The sequence below is a fragment of the Pteronotus mesoamericanus genome, unplaced genomic scaffold (genome assembly GCF_021234165.1).
Source record: "Pteronotus mesoamericanus isolate MK-2021 breed Mesoamerican mustached bat unplaced genomic scaffold, CSHL_Meso_final contig_69, whole genome shotgun sequence".
NCBI classification, from domain to species: domain Eukaryota; kingdom Metazoa; phylum Chordata; class Mammalia; order Chiroptera; family Mormoopidae; genus Pteronotus; species Pteronotus mesoamericanus.
The window spans coordinates 3,661,315-3,681,643 of NW_026555237.1; the positions used below are offsets into that span (position 1 = coordinate 3,661,315).

Sequence of the window (20,329 nt, forward strand, 5' to 3'; positions counted from 1 at the left end):
CAGGATACAGAAGTTTTACTTTCCCATACTAGGGGCAAAGAAAAATGAATAAATAACACTGATAATACTACTTTACCTCACTGTCAGTTCTCCATTAAATAAAAAATGATTGAAGCTTTAAAATGTTAACATTAAGAAATAGTGTATTTCATTCCAGACGCAGATTCCCTGGTCTTGGCCTCTTAGAAGACAACTATGGCTCTTAACTCCCAGGAAGTTCTGTAATCTTGATCTTTGTTTATATGTGTAGCATAATACAAAAATATATTTGGTCTTTGTCTTCAGTTCCTGCTACAGACTTGCAAAGACTCTTGGAATTTCCTGATAGGAGCGTATTTTGTTATTCATAACGAGCCCTTGAGTTTATGCTAATGAGGTCACTTAGGGTGGGGCTCCTAGAAAGCCTGAGGATGGAGCTGGTCAACAGAAAGACCAAGTGATTAGACCTCCTGCCCACCCGCCAGGATGGGGTTCTGGGAGGGTGTTGGAGTTTGAGATCTATAAACTCTGGAACAGTGAGATCCACAGAGCTTCTGGATTGGTGAACACACTGAAATACTAAGAAGATGGCATGCCCCCGAATCCCTCCCTCCCCTTCCATGCTCTATGCATCTCTCCCATTTGGTTGTTCTCAAGTTATATTCTTTATAATACACAGGCAAATGGAAGTAAAGTGTTTTCTTTAGTTCTGTGAGCCATTCTATAAAATTACCGATCTTAAAAGTGAAGGGAGTGGTGGGAACTCCCCAATTTTATAACTAAGTTAGACAGATGTGTGTGTAACCTGGGACCCAATACTTGCACTGGCATCTGAAGTGAGCGCAGTTTTGTGGGACCCCCTTAAACCTGCGGGGTCTGATAACCCTCGGTAGTGTCAGAATTGAAGTGAACTTCAGGACATCCAATTGGTAACTAGACAGTCAGAGAATTGGTTGTTGCTGTTGGAAAACAGCCTAGAAATAATTACCAACATAACACTGAAGTTCATTTTCAACATACTGTCTTATTGAGTTTACATGTGCTTCAATATTAGAGATGTTAGTATAAAATACAAGTCACAATTCTGCACAAAAGAATTTTATTTAGTGGTCAGATCCCAATGAATAATGCCAGTCACTGCTTGATTCTGCCAAAATGTGCTATTATAAGGTATACTCTTAAGAAAGTGTACAGTGCATCACCAAAAGCTGTTTTAATTTGGTTTATATAGAGTAACAGAGAACTTCATAAATCTTCATTCTCTGATAAAATTTTTAAAATATAAAAATGAAAAAAAAAACCCAAAAGCAGTATTTCAAAATAATAAATGTCACCTTGGACTATTTACAGTAAGATACCTTTTTAATATAATACTCTCTGCTTTGTTATTTTCCTCACAAGTTTAATTATAAGTGTTTTCACTCCTCTGTCGGACCCTCATTCATGATTTCTTCCATTCACATCTTCCTTGAAACAGTAATTTTCCATTCTCTCTCTTGTCTTTCTCTGATATTCCTTTTTCCTACTCTTAAATTACCAATAATTCTATTCAACAGGTGTTTGTTGAGCACCTATTATGTGCCAGGCACTGTGTAGGAAGTGAAGATAAATACAGAGATGAAAAGTCATTGACGCCTCCCACTCCTCAGGAAGTTGAATTTGGGTTGAATTAAAAAACAATGTTTTTCACATTATATTCCATGAAATCCCAGGCTCAATAAATCTGGGCATTTCTTGAAGCAAACTGCACTCATAGAGGGTCTGTCAATGCAGCCTATTCTAACACATGTTGAATTTAAAATTCTACTCTTCCCCATGAAGCACAGCCTCAAAGCCCAGGCCTACAGTTTGAGTTCTACACTCCCAGCAAGTGGGACTGCATGCGAGGCAGCAGGTGACAGCTGTGCCAATTTGTTTTGGGGGGATGGTAATCTTTTAATTGGCTTCTACAAATTCCAAATATGAAAAACCCTTAATCCTGCCCACCCCAATACTAACTTTGAGCTAGAGATCAAGAAACTCTCCCCTGACTTGGGACTTGCAACAAGATATTTGAAAACTCCTATCTTTAATAAATGTCCAGCAGGGGTTCTTTTTATTACCTCCACACACATTTCTTTGTGCTGTTCTGTGAACATTTCCTTAGTTTCAAACATAAAAGCAGTAAATTAAGCCTGCAGGTCACCTTTTTTCTTTTTATCATGATTGAACCAAAAACAAGCTCAACTCTTGCATTTGGCCTACATATCTGTCCATGAAGCCTCAAAAGACCCTTGGTAGTTACTTTTAAAAAAGAAGGCAAGCCATGAAATATAAAACAAAAACTGTACATAGCATACTATAAAAGCAACAATGAAACCACACCCTCACAGCCCCATCTTCTTCCATGCCTGGCAGACCACAAATGTTCACGTCTGGAAATATTTCCGTCACAGTAAAGTCTCAATCATGGGGGTGGGCTTCACCCTCATGGTTTGCGGCATGTTCTTCTTTCACTGAATCCTCATGGCCAACAACTGAACTATGATGGAGTTTTTGTGGGAAAGTTCTATCCTTGATCCCATGTCTTTTCACAGGTAACACAGGGTCACATCTCTATACAGTTAGATGGTACCTATACATTCAAGAGTATTAGTGCCAGATTCAGAACTTCTTCATGAGCTGGTTCCAAGCCCTCTGTATCTGAAGGCAACTTTGGGAGTTGGCATCATCCCCATGTTACATTTGGCCTGCTTTATCTCATGGCAGGGTGATTGCAATGTCTGAAATATGTGACGAGAATGAGAAGAGCAGGGGAATACTGGGAGAGTGGGAACAGGGAGGTGATCATGCACAAGCTTTTTCTCTGTCGTGCATATATTTCAGCGTAACAGCGTGTATTTTGACACATAAGGGCTTGTGCTTTTTTTGTTAAAGAAATAACTTGCCCTGAAAAGCTCATTTGGCAAATGTGGCCACAAACATGTGTGTGTGTGTGTGTGTGTGTAAAATGTATCATGAGGTTATGTGTCGTCTAGTGGGTGTGTCCTCTTGGCCCCTCCCCCAGTCACACCCACCTCACCAGCAAGGAAAACCTGATAGATTACACTTGATCCGTTTGATATTCAGAAGCTTCAGACAGGTTTTCTGAGAAGCTTAGGAAATTCTCCTGGTACTCAGAACAGACGATCTCGTAACGGTAATGCCGGAACTCCACAGCAAAGGTGCCAAAGTAAGACAGGAAGCACATGACCAGGCCCCACTGGACCCTGGCTGCGTACATGTGGATGCCTTGGGCCATGAGGATGAAGTCTGGGGAGGAGCAGTCAAGGAAATTATGCTCATCAGTCATGAGAAAACTGGGTTCCTTTCTGGGCAGAGACAGGTTACAGGAAAAGTCTGGCTCTGCCCCTCACTAACAAGAATTAGCTTGATAGAGCTTGCTGAACATGAACATCTACATGAATAATACTTGAATACAATGTCAAGCTCTTACTTTGTCCCAGACATGTTTCTAGCTGCTTTCATGGAAAATCTAAATCCTCGTGACAGTCCTATAATCATCATCGGTTCATTTAAAAATAGGGAAACTGAGGCCAAATGGCTAAGTAACTTGCTTGAGGTCACACAGGTGTTACCCAGACAGGTGGTGGATCTGGGATTCAAACACAAGCACTCTGATTGCCAGGCCTTGCATTCAACCACTTTTTTATTATGGCCACCTAATAAACTGTGAGATTAGCAAGGTTCACAATTCCAAAGTAAGTAGTTGGCCAGAAAAATAGTTTTCTTTTTAAAAATCACTGCAAATGACTACAGATTCACAGTCATCATTCTATCTGCAGAAACAATTTTGAACATACGAAATCGCTAACCACCTCCACATAAGCTGCATTTGTCTCTATTGTGTTACTAATAATGTCTAAGTGGTCCCTCTTCCTTTACTGTCTAGTTTTCAGTATTGTCCTTCAGACAATACTGTGTAGGTTAGTTTCATTCCTGGTGTCATATTTAATCATGTGCCTTAATGAACATATGCAGTTAAAAAAACAAACAGATAAGACTCCTATGCCTGCATATATATGGAGTGTGTGTTGAGAAAGATTCATAGCAAGCTTTAGTAAAAGGATTGGAAGCCAAGGACTAAACACATTTATCTAGAAAAATAAAAAATGCCCCCTTAGAATCAGTTCTGTCGTCAGAACTTATAGGTAAGATCTTGGGAAACTTTCACAGAATATGTGAAACTACTTCAGCTATACTTTGCTCTCCAGATTAGATCTAGATCCATTCACCTGGGAACCAAGAATGGTTCCAAGTGTTTGGAAATAAAATGGATCAGAATTGCTTGGTATAAGTTCAAAACTGAGAAAAATTCAGTGTGGACATACTCTCCTGAGGGTTCAAAATATTACCAAGCAATATTATTACATTAATAGAGAAGAGATAAATCTTAAAATCTCATACTGGCAGAGGAATGACCTTTTCACTCAAAATATTTTTTCAGGTTGCTAGCAATAAAGTTTTTTGGCTTGATTTTCAAGACTTAAAATGTTCTCTAATGCCATTACAGAACTTCAACAAAAACAAAAAACAAAAAACAACCAAAAAACCAGTAAGCGACTTAATTGCAATTTATGAAGGAAGAAGAAATAAGACTCTCATACTCCACTAACCAGAGAACATCACTGAGTGCTAAATATATTTTAAAGCCACATTCTCTAAGGTAAGATCATGTCTTGGTTAAGAGTGCAAGAACTAAGACTGACATTAAATTAAGATTGCTACATACTATGTGTGATCTTGGGTAAAGTAACCTTGGTCCTTCACTAGTCTTACCTATGAAGTGTTACATCTAAAGTGCTTAGGATAACATATAGCACATTATAAGTGTCTAATAAATATGGGCTATCAAATGATTGAAGATGTGGAATTGTGCTACCAATAAGTCTACCAGCTAGGAACACTGTCCTTCTTCTCTGGTTTCCTTAGGGGACCTATGGAAGTGAACATTTGCGATCACTCCTCTCCACGGAATGAGAGAGCAATCTGATTGGTGGGATTGGAATTGTCCAGCTTCCATTGGTCCATGCCACTATTAGTAGGTGGAGTCACTGTGCTCTATCCTAGACTAGCCTCTCTCTCAAGGATATGTTTGAGGTTGAGTGAAAGGCTCTCCTCTTCCTCTCCCTGGTTTCTCTACTTGTTCCTGGGTAGATAAGTTGAATTCTAGGGGGTGAGATAGGAGGCCTGCTGTATTTTCCTTTCCAAATTTACTAGGAGTAAAGGCTGATTTCTTCATTCCCATCTGGCTTGCATCTGTTCTCCACTGGTTTAAGTTCTGAGGGAGAAAGGGAAATAAATAGCACCTCACAACCTCAAAAATATTTTTTTAGCACGACTATACATTCAGTGGTAATCTAATTTTTTTCTTTTGTAAATTTAATCTTTATTGTATTTTTTCCATTACCATTTAGTCCCCTGATACCCCCATCCTCCCAGCAATCACCACACTGTTGTCCATGTCCATGAGTCCTTTTTCCTTCTTGCTCAGTCCTTCACCCCTGCACTCCCTGGTCCCTACTAGCTGTCAACTGCTCTCCATCTATTAGTCTGTCTGTTTTGCTTGTTAGTCAGTTTGTTCATTAGATTCCACATATGAGTGAAATCATATGATATTTGTCTTGCTAATCTAATTCTTGAATTTGTTTTTCAGAAAAGCTTATTTTCCTGAAAGATACAAATGTATTCGTCCTTTGAAATTCTTATTAGAGTTAATAAATTAAATAATAGGGCCATTAATAAAGTCACAAGTGAAATTTTTTTAAGATGGAGGGGAGAAATCACAATTTTCTTTTGGTCATGCATTCTGTGTTTTTCATAAAAGGAGACTTTTACAGCATTAGTAATTAGGAGACTGTATGACACGATTTCTACAGAATGAAACAATCTTTGAGAAGGCAGAGTTTGTTTTATTTTTAGTTCTCTTCTTTGGCATGAGAAATAGTCTGAGAGTTTTTGTTTTTATATTCATTTACTGTTCCACTTTATCTAAGATTCTGAAGTGATCTATCTAATCCTGATCAATCTGGAATCACAATTTTCTCATTTTCTACACAGATGAGTTATGTGTGTTTTAATCTTACTGGCAAAGAACCTTTTCACATTCAAAGGATACAGAGGACCACACAGAGGGTGACAGATGCCGAAAGAACAACTCGTGGAATTCCTACTTTCCGTCCTTCATTCTTGATGTTGACTTTAAGTGTCAATGCAGCCTGGATCCAGCACGTCAATGTGCCAAATCCAAAAGTCAAGGAAGTGCCAACATTATGGATTTCTTCATCATTCGTGAGCTAAGGGATGAACAGATAATGACATGTGGGGGCCCATTTAGAAAAGACATAAAAGCCAATGGAATATGTGAGGGAGAAAAAAAATAGGCAAAGTGATATTCCAATAATGAAATGATGAATTTTAGAAAGATTAGGGTCCTTCATCTTCACTGGCTCCTTGTGTCAGTTCTCAGTTGGTCTGTACTCTGACAGGAAGAAAGGAAATAAATAGTACATCCAAACTTCAAAACATTTGTTTAGAAAAACTATAAAAGACAGTGGCAATCAATTCCTTGAATTTATCTTCCAGAAAAGCTTTGTGGAAAAGTAAAAGAAAAAAAAAAGCAGGAAAGTTACACACACAAAAAAGAGTAATGTCAAAGTTTTTACAAACATACACCCCAAACTTTGTTTTCCAGACCAAGAAATGAGAGCTGGGATCTGGCTGTGTATGTACCAATTGAGGAAGGCCAATTCTAAACAGGTCAGTATTTCACTGGCATAGACAACTAATAACACTTGGGCTGTTCATTATTCCTACAAAACTGGGCTGTCCATAGAGTATGACCAATCCATTGTTAGTGTAATTTTGTTTTGTTTTCTAATTATAATGAAACTGCCACCTACGAACTTTTGCCATATCTCTAGACCCATTAAAGGACAGCAGTGTTTGAAGACCCCTAGTTATAGAGTTTATAGAATCAAGGAGTTAAAGGAGACCCATTTGGGTTATTTCAACTGGGCATTAGAGATGTAAACTCCTCCAATCATTACCCACTGATTTAAAAATTTATTTATCACTTAAAACACCTTTACTAGTTACATACATTTAAGAAGATCTATTTAGGAAAATAAAATCTCCTTTGAAGAGGTGGCTTTTAAAATACGCTGAAAACATTTTTTTCAATTGCCATTACCTTCAGATGTTTCATTGTTTGACATTACTCTGAATAATGGTCGTATCAAGTCAACATTACTTTCCTTTTATATATATTTTTAAAATACAAGTTTCTTTTTTTTAATGATTTTATTTATTTATTTTCAGAGAGGGGAAGGGAGGGAGAAAGAGAGGGAAAGAAACATCTATGCGTGGAAGAAACATCAATCTGTTGCCTCTCATACAGCCCCAACTGGGGACCTGGCACGCAACCCAGGCATGTGTCCTGACTGGGGTCTGGGAATTGAACCAGTGACCTTTTGGTTCACAGACCGTCACTCAATCTACTGAGCCACACCAGCCAGGGCTCCTTTTACATTTTCTTCTTTTTTCTATAGGACTCTCCCATTTTCAAGAAGCCACTTTCTTCTCTCATAGGTCAAAAGACATATTTTCAAAAACTCATTTGAAGTAATGTTTCCTCAAGTCAAATTTTACTTCTAGAAACATGGTTTTCTAAACTGTATTCATTTATTATTTTAACCTAATTTTTAAAAACAGATAATATAGTTACATGGTTAAAACTTTTAAAAAATTTTAAAAAGTATAGGTTGAAAACCCTGTCTCCCATCCCATATACTAGCTACCTGGTTTCTCCACAGGCAACTAATTTGTTGTTTCCTGTGTATACTCTGTAGATATTCCAGAAAGTGTTTTTCATATGTCATCATTCATAGCTTTGACTATTTGTGGTTCACTAAAACAACCTGATCTCTGGGTTTCTCCTAAGACTTTGGTAAAGAGCAAAATGTCTCCTCACTAACTTTCATCCAAATCCTGGTTGAGAGACATGGTAGTTACTGGGCACTTTAAAACACGCTAGCACCTGCAGCAAGTGAGGGGCAGGTTCCTGCCAAAATTTCAATAAAAATGTTCTGTGCCCCACAGTTAGGAGTTTAACAAGATAAACACTAAAAAATTCTCCTGATAATTCATTATCCTAGTCAACATGGTCTATAAATGTAGCATTCTTGTAGTTTAACTTGATATGAGACTTAGAAGAATTAGAGGAATTGGTGGAATTGCCTCTCTGTCAAACAACCCTGGTTTAATGAGTGATCAGGATTGAAGGTTAAGACAAGAGACACTCAGAGAATCCACTACCAGATTTTCTTGAAAGTCTATGCCATTTGGACTTTACTCAATAGAAGGGAGTGGGGTATCCAGGATCAGGTGCTTGATTACAAGGGGGAAGTTTTTAGGGGCAGTATACAGCATCAGCTGGAGGACATGGGAGAAGGGACAGAGGCAGGGAAATCAGGCAACTGCTGTAACACAGCAGGGGTCTCCTTGTCTATTTTACAAATGATGTCATTCAGTCAGGAAGTGGGTGATGGTATTGGCAAGGGAAATTATTCTTCAATGTTGTGACCTTGGGCTTCTAAGTTTCTGGGAAGAAGATTTATGGATCTTTATTCAGGTCATAGGTGTTGTGGAGAAGTGAGTTTTCCAACTTGAATTTGGTAATCTGAAACTTTCATCCAAAAAGCATGTTCAGTGTTTAATCATAGAAAGACAATGAACCTATTAGTTTTCTAGAAAGGCCCATTAGGATACAATTTGTTATAAAAATAAAAGTATAAAGCATTTTGCAATCCTTTGTAGAAAATATACAACTATTTTCGTATGTTTCCCCGTAGCCATGCTGTATTTTCAAAGCAGAGCGAGCACCCTCTTGTGTGCAATGCAAGCTGAGGTAGAGCAGGCTGAGAGACCGCGTGGGCTGACGGCTGGAGAAGCTGTGCATATTAGGAACCACTATTAGCAATGTTTTAAAGATTCATGCAGAATGATATGGACCATACAGTGACTATCCCTCAGTGGTTATGATAATCATATAGGGGAAGTGTGAGACGGAGGTGAAAAAGGCCAAACGAAGTACCTGAAAATTACCAAGTAAGGTCATTCCAAAGGAAGCCAGACACAATGCCACCAATCCGCTGATATTCAGCCATGGATTTAAAACCTTTGGTTTCAGTTGTATGAAGCGCAGAACAGCTACTACAAGAGCTGGGGATAAAACAAAGTGTTGAAATTGAGAAACTGAAATCATACACTCAGACTATGAGGCAGAGTTCTAAAGCCACAAAATGTGCAAAATTAAACTTTTCACCACAGTACATTTCTAAATTTCTGAAATGACAATTTTTATTTTTTCACAGTTTAATTGTTCTATGCATTTATTAGTGAAGATTAATGCTGCAAAGAGGGGACAAAAACCCACAAACACTCTACACAGTTTCACAAGACACAGTGCAGGCAAAGAGTGACCAAGGACCAACCGAATCCTAGGGTCTTGTTGGACGCATTCCTGGTGGAGGGGGGTCTCATTACTGGAGAAGGCATGTCCATCGGTGTTCCCCAGGCAGGGGGAAGCCCCATGGGTGGTCCCATACCAGGTGGAGGAGCCATAATGCTGGGAGAAAGGGGTTGCCTGGCCCACAGGTCTGGGGGGTCCCCCAACCTGGTGGGTACTGAGCTAGGAATCCAGCAGTGCTCACAATGGCAGCTGCGACAGTGTCTTGTCCCTGTAGAGTCATTACCTTCTGGGAGGGACCACTACCCCTTGGACTGGGCCTGCTAATCCCGCAGGAGCCTGTGGAATTGCGGCACCAGCTGGAACTCCTCTGCCCATGGCCCTGCCAACCCCAGGGCCTCCTGTGCCTCCTGCCAGTGGTACTCAAGCAATGCCAATATCTTTGGTGGGGAGGTCCCTCCACAGTCATGGAAACCAAGTTCTCCTCATGTAGCAGCACCAGACCCAAAACCCGCTTCTCTCCATGCTCTGGCTGCTTCACACTCTTTGGCTGAATTTTTCTGAACTCATCACAACCACAGAGGATCAAGTTCATATGCTTGTCAAAAGGCTTAACGGTGCTGGTGAAAATCCAGCTGTCTTGCAGGATACACCTCATCCTATAGTGGATGCACTGCAGCACCTTGCTGCTATTTCCCGCAGTCATGATTGTTGTTCCACCAAATCCAATGTCCACAGTCAAGTTTCAGGATCCTTAAGGCCTAAGGGAAGGTTACAGATAAAGGTATGATGCAGGTTCTGCTACAAACAATGCAAGCTGGGGCAGAAGCTTCAAACAGTAGGTGGAGCCTCATTTTTTACTTGGAATCAGCTCCTTGGGAATGTAGATTAACAGAAGTCTCCAACAGACTGCCTAAGGTCAAACAGGGATGACATCTGACATTATCAAAGGCAGATCCAGAAAGTAAAAACAGTGGTCTCCAACCATAGGAGTTCACACCACAAAGTCAGGAAATCAAGACAGATCAACTTAAGAATCAGAAGCAAAAGAGAAGAGTCTCACAAATAATGGGAAGACAAAGAAATATGCCCCACTTGAAGGGAAAGGAGGAATCCCCACAAAGAGATATTAAGTTCCAAACAACAGTTCTAAGGAAGCACAATGAGCTCAGTGAGCTCAGAGAGAATTATCAAAAACTACAGGGAAAGTACGAGGAACTTACTGAAAACTATATCAGCATGAAGAAGACATAGAAACTATCAATAAGAGACAAGAGGAAATGAAGAATATAATTTCTGAATTGAAGAAGACAGTAGAAGGAATCAAAAGCAGGCTAGATGAAACTGAGGACTGAATCAGCAAGCTGGAGGACAAGGTAGAAAAAAGCTCCCAGAAAGAACAAGAAAATGAAAAAAGACTCAAAAAGAGTGAAGAGGCATTGAGGGAAATGCAGGACAACCTGAAATGTAACAATATCCAGATAATAGGGATACCAGAAGGAGAAGAGGATGAGGAAGGGATAGAGAACCTGTTTAAAAAAGTAATGATGGAAAACTTCCCTAATTGGAGGAGAAAAAGTCACACAAGTCCAGGAAGCACAGAGGGTCCCATTCAAGAGGAACCCAATGAGGCCCCCTCCAAGACACGTCATCATTAAAATGGCAAATATCAAAGACAAACAGAGAATACTAAAGCAAGCAAGGGGGAAAGAGGTAGTAACATATAAGGGAGCCCCCATATGGCTAGCCGCTGACTTCTCAACAGAAACGCTGCAAGCCAGAAGGGAATGGCAAGAAATGTTCCAAGGCATGAAAAGCAAAGGCCTGCAACCAGGACTGCTCTACCCAGCAAAGCTCTCAATTAAAATGGAAGGCAAAATAAGGAGTTTCCCAGACAAAAGAAGGCTGAAAGAATACACCTCCACCAAACCAGCACTGCAAAATATGCTAAAGGGACTGCTTTAAGATGAAGAAAATGTTTCTATGAATACCCAGTTCCTTTCAGAGTTGCCAATACTTGATATTACCAAAATTTTTAATACTCATTAATCTGATTGTGACAATGATGTTATTTTAATTTTTCCTTTACTATTTGTTGAAACTAAACCTGTTTTAGTATATTTCTTGCCTACTTCTATTATGTTTTTTTAAAGCTTTAAATGACTTTTTGGTATTCTTTATCCATTTATTGATTAAAGGTTTGTAGAACTATTTTCCCTAAAAAAACAAACAAAAAAGAAAAAAAACCCTATTAACCATGTTTTAGATGTGTTGCAAATACTTTTCTATTCTATTCCTTGTCTTTTAACTTTTTTTATATGTATATTACTATATAGTTAAATGTTTAATATAGTCATATTTTCAATATTTACTTTATAGTTTCTGGGTTTGAATATTTTACTTCAGGTCATGAAAAATATTAGTTCTATTTTCTTCTAAAATTCCTTAAATTCCACATATTGATTTTTAACTCACCTGAATATTGCTTGTATAATGTGTGAAATAGGGTTCTATATTGGTTTTACTTCAAGTAATAGTGGTCCATTCACCTTATTTGTTGAATAAGCCTTATTTTACCCATTGATTTGAAATATCAACTTAAGTATATATTACATTGTCAGACAGAGATATACGTTTGTCTCTAGAATACTCATTATATTTCATTGATCCACTTGATTATTTCTGTGCAGGTGTCATGTTGGTTTAATTGCTGAGACTTTATGATGGTTTTGAATTGTTTAAATATTTTATAATTAACTTTGACATTTAAAAAATAAAAAAATAAATAAAATAAATCTGCATTTAAGAAAGAAAGAAAGAGAGATGGAACTCCTACCTTTTGCAACAACATGAATGGAACTGGAGAATATTAAACTAAGTGAAATAAGCCAGTTGATGAAAGACAAATACCATATGATCTCACCTATAAGTGGACTCAACAAAATAAACTAACGAACAAAATAAACCACAGGCACAGAGACATGGAGCAAACTGAAAGTGACCAGAGGGGATGGGGAAAGAGGACAATGGTGGAAAGAAGGGGAAGGGACTAGACAAAGACCATGTACAAATCACCCATGGACAACAGAGTGGGAATTGACTGTGGGGGTGGGATGGGTAGAGGGAGGTAAAGGGGTAAAAACTGAGACAACTGTAATAGAATAAACATGATTTATAAATTTAAAATAAAATTTAAAAATAAGACCACTCTATCTTTTGAAGAACATTGTCATTGGAGAACCTGAAGAGAGAATGAAATAACTCAGATTTCAAATCTGACTTCCAACAGTAACCTTGAGGATGGTCCATAGTCAAGCCACTAATCTAAGAATCCCCTTTTATTAACTGCTTAGTGCAGGGTTATTTTCATATTTATACAAAGACGCTGAGAGAAAGTCCTGGCCGGTGTGGCTCAGTTGGTTGGAGCATCGTCCTGTAACTGAAAGTTTGCAGGTTTGATTCCCGGTCAGGGCACATACCTAGGTTGCGGGTTTTATCCCCAATCCGGGTGTGTATGATCCCTGGTCTGGGCACATACTAGAGGCAACCAATGTATGTTTCTCTCTCACATTGATGTTTCTCTCTCTACCTTCCTCTCTCTCTAAAAAAACCAATGTCCTTGGCTGGTATAAGTCAATCTACTGATTCGATTCCCAGTCAGGGCACATGCCTGGGTTGCCAGCCAGGTCCCCAGTGCGGGGGGGTGCGGGGGGTATGTGAGAGGCAACCACACATTGACGTTTCTTTCCCTCTCTTTCTCCCTCCCTCCCCTCTCTCTAAAAATAAATAAATATTTTTAAAAAAACAATGAAAAAGTGTCTTTGGATGAGGATTAAAAAAAAAGATGAGAGAGATTACTTTACAAATTATAAAAAAGACACTTGCAATTAATGTAAATTATATCTACATAAAAAGAAATGCACTTATTATTTCCAAAGACAATTTATTTTGACATTAAGGTTTAGCAGAAATTCAAGAAGTACCCTTAGTTGTGTAGCAGTTAGGTAGGTAATTATGTGCTCACAGGCCATTGTTAGTAGCCATTAATAAAGAAAACCCATCCAAAATTTGCATTTCCAAGTATGATGACTTTCATAGTATCAAGCTACAAAGTTGAGCTCAGTGAGTTGACACTCACTTTCAAGTACCTGTGATCAAAGAGTGGTCTGTAACTTGGTTAATATTTGGATATTGGAAACAAAATAGAAATAAACCATAATTTATGAAATCTCAAAATTCTGATTGAGTTTTTAGTATATTTATGTTTCAGCTAATGCTCACTATTGATCATAAAATTAATAAATTATATTTGAATTGGCAATAGTTTCCAACCTACTTGTTTAAGGAAACTACTTAGGAGTTATAATGTATTAAAAGTCTATTAATAACAACAGTAACTAACCTAGAGCCTAAAAAAGTCAGCACAATTTATTACTTTTTAGGATGGGAATAGAGAGAGGAAGTGGGGAGAGAAGAAATTCAACATAAGCACACTGACACAGAGTGATCATCAGACAAAGGAGCCATTAGTTTAAATCCAGAAACCCAAACACAGGGTGCCATGGGAGACGCGTGCTAACTAATTGTGTGGGGCCATTAGTCAGGGTATAATGACAAAATACTAAGACAGCACTTATCATTTCTTCTAAAAATGACCAGTGAAAAGTATTACTCTGCGAACTCTCTGGCTGTCATGCAGTTTGGAAGGACATAATTACACTGGAATTTTGGCCCAAGTGCTAAGCTGCTGCTGAAGCAGACATTGAAATCGTTCTTGATGTCCACATGTCCAGTCAGTTTGTTCTACTGTGTCCAAGAGAAGAGAGTTGATGGACATTCTGTGCATTACCCATTTCTCTCCAATAAAAATGAGACATGTATCAGTCTCTTGGTCCCAGCATTGCTAGCCTTCCTATTTGTAATAGGGATGATAAAAATAATTTTACCATGAACAGATGATGAAATAAGCAGGAAACAGAAACCTGCTTGAAGATGGGAATTCAACACAACACTGTGAACTTTCAGAATTGCATTCTCAACCCACACTTTGCTCTCTTGATCCACTAGTTACATTATTAGTCCACTCAGACTAGGCAATTTCCTTTTAAAGTAGATTCTAACTGAATTTTTAGGGTGGTAGAGATAATAAGGATTATTTAGAAAGAAATAATAATAATAATAATTTGATTAACAGTTGGGTTTATTATTTTTTAAATTATTTTTTAATTTTTTTATTGTTCAAATACATTTGTCTCCATTTTCCTGCCACCTCTTACCCCTTCCCCACCCACCCCCACCTTCCACCCTCAATTCCTCCCCACTTTGGCTTTGTCCATGGGTCCTTCATACATGATCCTTGATTTGACCCTTCCCCTTTTTTTCCCTGTTATCCCCTCCTTCTTCTCCTCTCGTTACCGTTGGTTTGAACAGTTGAATTTAAAAAGAGGCAGAATTAGACTATCTGTTATGAAGTCCATTTTCAACTAAGCGGTGGTTTAATTATACCTCTTGAAAGAGACTTCTGGGCAGTAGGGCAATTTCAAAGCCATCTTTATATAAGCTAACAAATTTTTAGTTTCATTAAAAATGTTAGATTTTATCAAGGGTTTTAGACAGGATTTTTAAAACTCATCCTCCTGTTTTTTTTGTTTCTGTTTTTTTTTGTATTTAAAGTAGTCCTTTGCTCTACAGGTGCCCTCTATTTAATCTGTCTATTTTAAAAATCACAAATTTAAAAGAATTGCTTATTTTCTTTATTAAATATTTTTACTTTGAGGCTGACTGGTTTTTAAAGTTCAACTCAAAATAGCAGCTCTTCATTGCAGTTCTAAACTGGTGACTGGCCAAATTCTTTTTGTTTTGTTTAGTTTTATTGTTTATGCACAAATAATTCCTATTTATGGCTGCAGCAGGACACGACAATCAGTATGTTTTGGCCGAAGAAGGGAGAGTGTCTGTTTTCAGGTGACTGAAATCATTCAGCGATCAGCTTTGTCCTTGCAACCTCTCCAGGGCAGAAAACAATATTCCCTTTAAGAAATTTGTCTCAGGTCTTTTTTTCTCTACAGGAGACATAAAGTGTTGTCGCAGGACAAAGAGCATAACTATTCTGTAAAGAAAATAATTGAGCATTTGATTTTTGACTAGTCTGTCAAAAAGATAAAGGGTCTTTGGTAACTAATTTTAATCAATGCTACACCAGCTCATTTGTAGACTGTAAATTATAATCTACACATCTGCCAAAAAGTGGAGACATAAGCTTATAGGTTGTTTTTTAAAGTCAGTATGTCATCTAAAGTAATAGTTGAGGTCGAACAGGAGGGGCCTGGGGAGATGGAGGCGTCTACAGTTCAGAGCAAGAATCATTAGTAAACTGACTTCCACTCTCAGAGTTGGTAAACAGTTGTTGGTTAACTCCCACTGAACACTAATTATGATCAGTTTGTATCTACCAGATGGCACTAAAAATGATGCAAGATAATAAAGAATAGGCACTAGATGCTGCAATACTTTAGAGCAGGAAAGCTAGTAAAATCTTAATTGTTTCTTGGTGGAGCAGGGAAGGACTGGACAACAGCAAATGCCATCTGGGAGAGGGGATCTTGTTTTCTTTGCTTGGTTTTTGGAAATACTTTAGTAATTGGTTAATCGTAAGCTTTATAACTGGATAAATTTGAGCTGTGAAAACTGGTATTTTTTTAGATTATATACCAAGGACTATTGGGAAATATTGATTTTTCTTAAAAATATGAAGGAAACAATATGTGGCTTTCAACACGTTCATTTGTATCTTTAAAGCCCAATGGAGGACAGACAGCTTGTGACAACTTTTTAATAAGGGTGCCCTCCTCTGTATTGTGATTAGATGAGGTAGCATTTGCAAAGCTCTTAGGATTGTGCTTGGAATAGAAATGACTTATTAATTGTTGTTATCGTTGCACCCTGTGGGGATGATCGTATAAGTAGGAAGCAATCTGCAGGCCTACAGGGTGTGATTGCAGAGGGGTTGGGAAAGGTCTCTGACCCTGCGACCCAAGAGTCACTCTCGGGTCTTTGTGCTCTATTAAATTCAAATATCTTCTTAGCAGTGATGTATGCGTTGAGATGACTAAACTTATTAGATCTTTTCAGAAGAGTGGTGCCAAGATCAAAAGAAAGGTCAAGTACAAAGCTCCTGGCAGCTCTGAGGCTGAAGGTGCTGAAGACACACCTGAGTGACAAGGATAGGACCGGGTGTCCACATGGGCACCAGCTGCTGAAAATTCTACCTTTCTCAGAACTTGGGAATATCTGCGACATGAAAATACTGCCTGCTAAGAGAATGAAGGGAAAAGCTTCATTAAAGATTCAGCAACCCCAGTGTCAGGATATATCTAGGCTTCTCCGTAGTGCTAGCGTAGCAATCTGTGCCTTCCAGACACTTCCTACTTAAGCAAAAGGAATGTGCTTTGGGAAGCCTGGGCAGGGAGCAATCTTATTAACTAAAGAGGAGCCCCACAGCGTGCTTCTCTTTGAACCTCACAGCTTCAAGAGGGGCCTCTTCAGCCTCACAGGACACATTCTCCATGTTTCTCACTATTTGAACCCTCTGAACTAAGATTTTGCCTGTGTTGCATGTTGGACCAATCATCTCCCTTGATTTTCCAATAAAGTCTATAGGTCTTCCCTTTTCCTCTAGCAAACATTAAAAAAGAACATGTTAAGAGTGAGTAGATTTTGGGGGGGGAGGGGAGGGAATTATACACAGATGAAATAACAGGCCACCTCTTAGGAAGACAAAGAGGCCGAATACTTCCTCAATACTAACATCATCTTTATCTCTTGGAGTAAAAAGTCTCACCTTCCAAAAGAACCATTTCCAGAAAACCGTTGTTGAAATACTTTATTGTCATTGGCCCATCCCCCACAGTATGCTAATGATGATGGCTGGCTGACCCTTTGAAAGAAACTAGGAAGGTCTGGCCTTGAGGACATGGTATACAAAGCCCATTGGAAAAGGATAGAGAGCACAGCTGGTTCCCACAGTCCCCAGAGGACCAGCCAGTCGTCCACACACTCACAGAACAAAGGGGACAGGATATTGATGAGGGTCTTGGGCTCTGAAGAAAAAGTGGGGAAATGGGGGCTGGACATGAATATACAAGTTCTTTCTTTCTTTTTTTAATCTATGTCTCCATTTGCCAGCTTGATTTGTGTATAGGATAGACATAGGGGACAGCATAACCTTTACATGTAAAAAATGGTATCTACACACATCAATATTTATCACACAGCCTAGGCATTTTTTTCACCTTTGCCAGTGAAGGAATAAATAAGGTATTTTTTTTAAAGCAAACATATTGTGTAACATCACATTCTCATGCAGGATTTAATGGTATGTGAAATATTTTATACAGCAACAGAAATAAAGTCAAGAATACACTGAAATGATAAAAATGGTAAAGGGAGGAAAAATTGTAAGGTAAGTAGGGCAAATATAAAGGATTTATGAGAAAAAAGACCCTCAAAACAAAAAGCTAGCTTCACGATGATATAATCCAAAATTATCAACTAAGCCCACCATGCTTTTAATATGGGTTTGGGAGAACTGAAAATAGTAGAAACGTATCAAAGCACATAAAGAATTCTTTCTTATCTGCTTACCTAGGAACGCTGCCATGTTCATAACTTGACTAAAAACACAGCTTGCAGGAGGTGCATCACCTGCAATACTTGAAATATATGAAATGTTTTATTATTATTATATTAAAATCTGTAACTATTCAAAGGACTGAATGCTTGTGTCCCCTCAAAATTCATATGTTGAAATCCTAACCCACAATATGATAGTATTAGGAGGTAGGACTTTTGGAGGTAATTAGGTTATGAGGGGGGAGCCCTTATGAATAGGATCAGGCACCTCTTTTTCTCTTTCCGCCATGTGAGGATACGGTGAGCAGATGGCAGCCTGTAGCCCAGAGGGGAGCTCTCATCAGAACCTGGCAGAGCTGTCGCCCTGATCTTGGACTTCTACCCTCCAGACGGTGTGAAACAAATTACTGTTGTTTTAAGCCACCCAGTCTATGCTATGTTGTTATAGTAGCCCAAATTAAGACCCCTCCGCAATTTTTTCTAAGATCCAGCAGATCAGAAGAAAAGTATCGAATTACCTTATATATGGCGCATGCTTCACACCAGGTTTCCTGGATAACAAAAAAAACACAGAAGCTCAGTTTAAAGCACATTCTTTTGCACACAGTTTAACCTTACCAGTGGCAGTTTCTGTTAGGTCTATTGATGAACAAGAATTACCCAGAGATAAACTTTACCTTTCAGCTGAATTTAATGGGAAAATTTTGTCATCTTCCACAGCTATAAAGTATCTATGAAGAAAGAACAATAAAAGTTTACAAAACAAAGAAATTTAAAAAAACAAAAATCATTTGTTTCCCAGTTTTATTAGATTAGCCACATAAAATCATATTCATTGTATTTCCTAACAAGGACAATGTTGTTTTTTGTTTTTTACAATGCTCAACCTGTGGATCACCTTGCTCTTTGAAGCTCAAATGTCACTGCTAATAGTATTTCTTTAATTTTCAAAACATCCCCCCAAATAATGGAAATCATTATTATCTGAAAACTGGAAAACAAAGAAATAAGACCTTACAACTTTGGGCAAACTAAAATTTAAATTCAAATTTTCCATTTCTCAGGAATTTCTCAGTCCACTTATTAACTGCAAGGAACTAAATTAATATTCCACAAGTGAATAGTACTTGAACTAAGCAAGAGTGGGAGCATTTTGTGATAAGCCAAGACTTCCAATGTAATGATACCATTTTATAAACATACCAGACCCAGTCACAAAAACCCCCTGGACTATGAACTGGACTGTAGTGGACCTTAAGATGTTAGTGTTAAATCAGCAAATCTTGCAAAAAATGAATCCATATCACCAGTTTATAGAATGCTCATTACTGGAAGAACACAGGGACACAAAAATAAGTCTAATAATATTCTTTACTACCTGCTTTGAATAATTTATTACTCACTCTTGTTATTTATTTTGGGTAATAGAAAAAGGGAAGAGAAATGAGGACTTTAGCAAGGTTGAATCCATAAATATTATTTTAAAGAATTTATAAATACATTCATATAAATATGTCATGTACTATCAAAACCACATTTTTATCTATTGGGTTGGCGAAAAAGTTCTTTTTTTTCCCATAAGACGGCTTTTCCGTTAGTTGTTTTTTACTTCATTCAAAATGATTTTGTAAGATTGTATGGTGACAGCTGTCACATCAGCATGCATTTTTTAAAAATTTATCAAAATTGGTGAATTTTTGTGTAGCCATTTTAATATTGAAGAGGGAAGAAAATACGCAACATGTTTGGCACATAATGCTTTATTATTTCAAGAAAGGTGAAAATGCAACTGAAATGCTAAAAAAGATTTGTACAGTGCATGAAGAAGGTGCTATGACTGATCGAACGTGTCAAAGGTGGTTTGTATAGTTTCATGCTGGAGATTTCTTGTTGGATGAGTCTCCATGGTTGGGTAGACCAGTTGAAATTGACAGCGATCAAATGGAGGCATTAGCTCTGGCTGGTGTGGCTCAGTGGACTGAGTGCCGGCCTGCAAACCAAAGGGTCGCCGGTTTGATTCCCAGTCAGGGCACATGCCTGAGTAGCAGGCCGGATCTCCAGTTGGGGGCGTGCCAGGAACAACCACACACTGATGTTTCTCTCCCTCTCTTTCTCCATTCCTTCCTCTCTCTTTAAAAATAAATAAATAAAATCTTAAAAAAAACAAAAAAACCAATGGAGGCATTAATTGAGAACAATCAACATTATACC

The 20,329-nt window shown here is 38.2% G+C and overlaps 1 protein-coding gene and 1 pseudogene across 2 annotated transcripts in view; both read right to left on the minus strand.

Annotated features, from left to right (window-relative positions):
* Nucleotides 1-1,133: 1,133 nt before the first annotated feature.
* Nucleotides 1,134-20,329, minus strand: part of TMEM150C (transmembrane protein 150C) — an 86,488-nt gene continuing 67,292 nt past the window's right edge. For both annotated transcript variants that reach the window (XM_054582332.1, XM_054582333.1), the window contains exons 3-8: nt 18,796-18,849; nt 18,637-18,669; nt 18,131-18,198; nt 9,113-9,240; nt 6,137-6,314; nt 1,134-3,270 (exon numbers count right to left, since the gene is read on the minus strand). In XM_054582332.1, coding sequence (XP_054438307.1) covers nt 3,062-3,270; nt 6,137-6,314; nt 9,113-9,240; nt 18,131-18,198; nt 18,637-18,669; nt 18,796-18,849 — 670 coding nt within the window. In that variant the 3' untranslated portion in view covers nt 1,134-3,061. The remainder of the gene's footprint in view (nt 3,271-6,136; nt 6,315-9,112; nt 9,241-18,130; nt 18,199-18,636; nt 18,670-18,795; nt 18,850-20,329) is intronic.
* LOC129077778 (small nuclear ribonucleoprotein-associated protein N-like) lies at nt 9,519-18,187 on the minus strand (annotated as a pseudogene).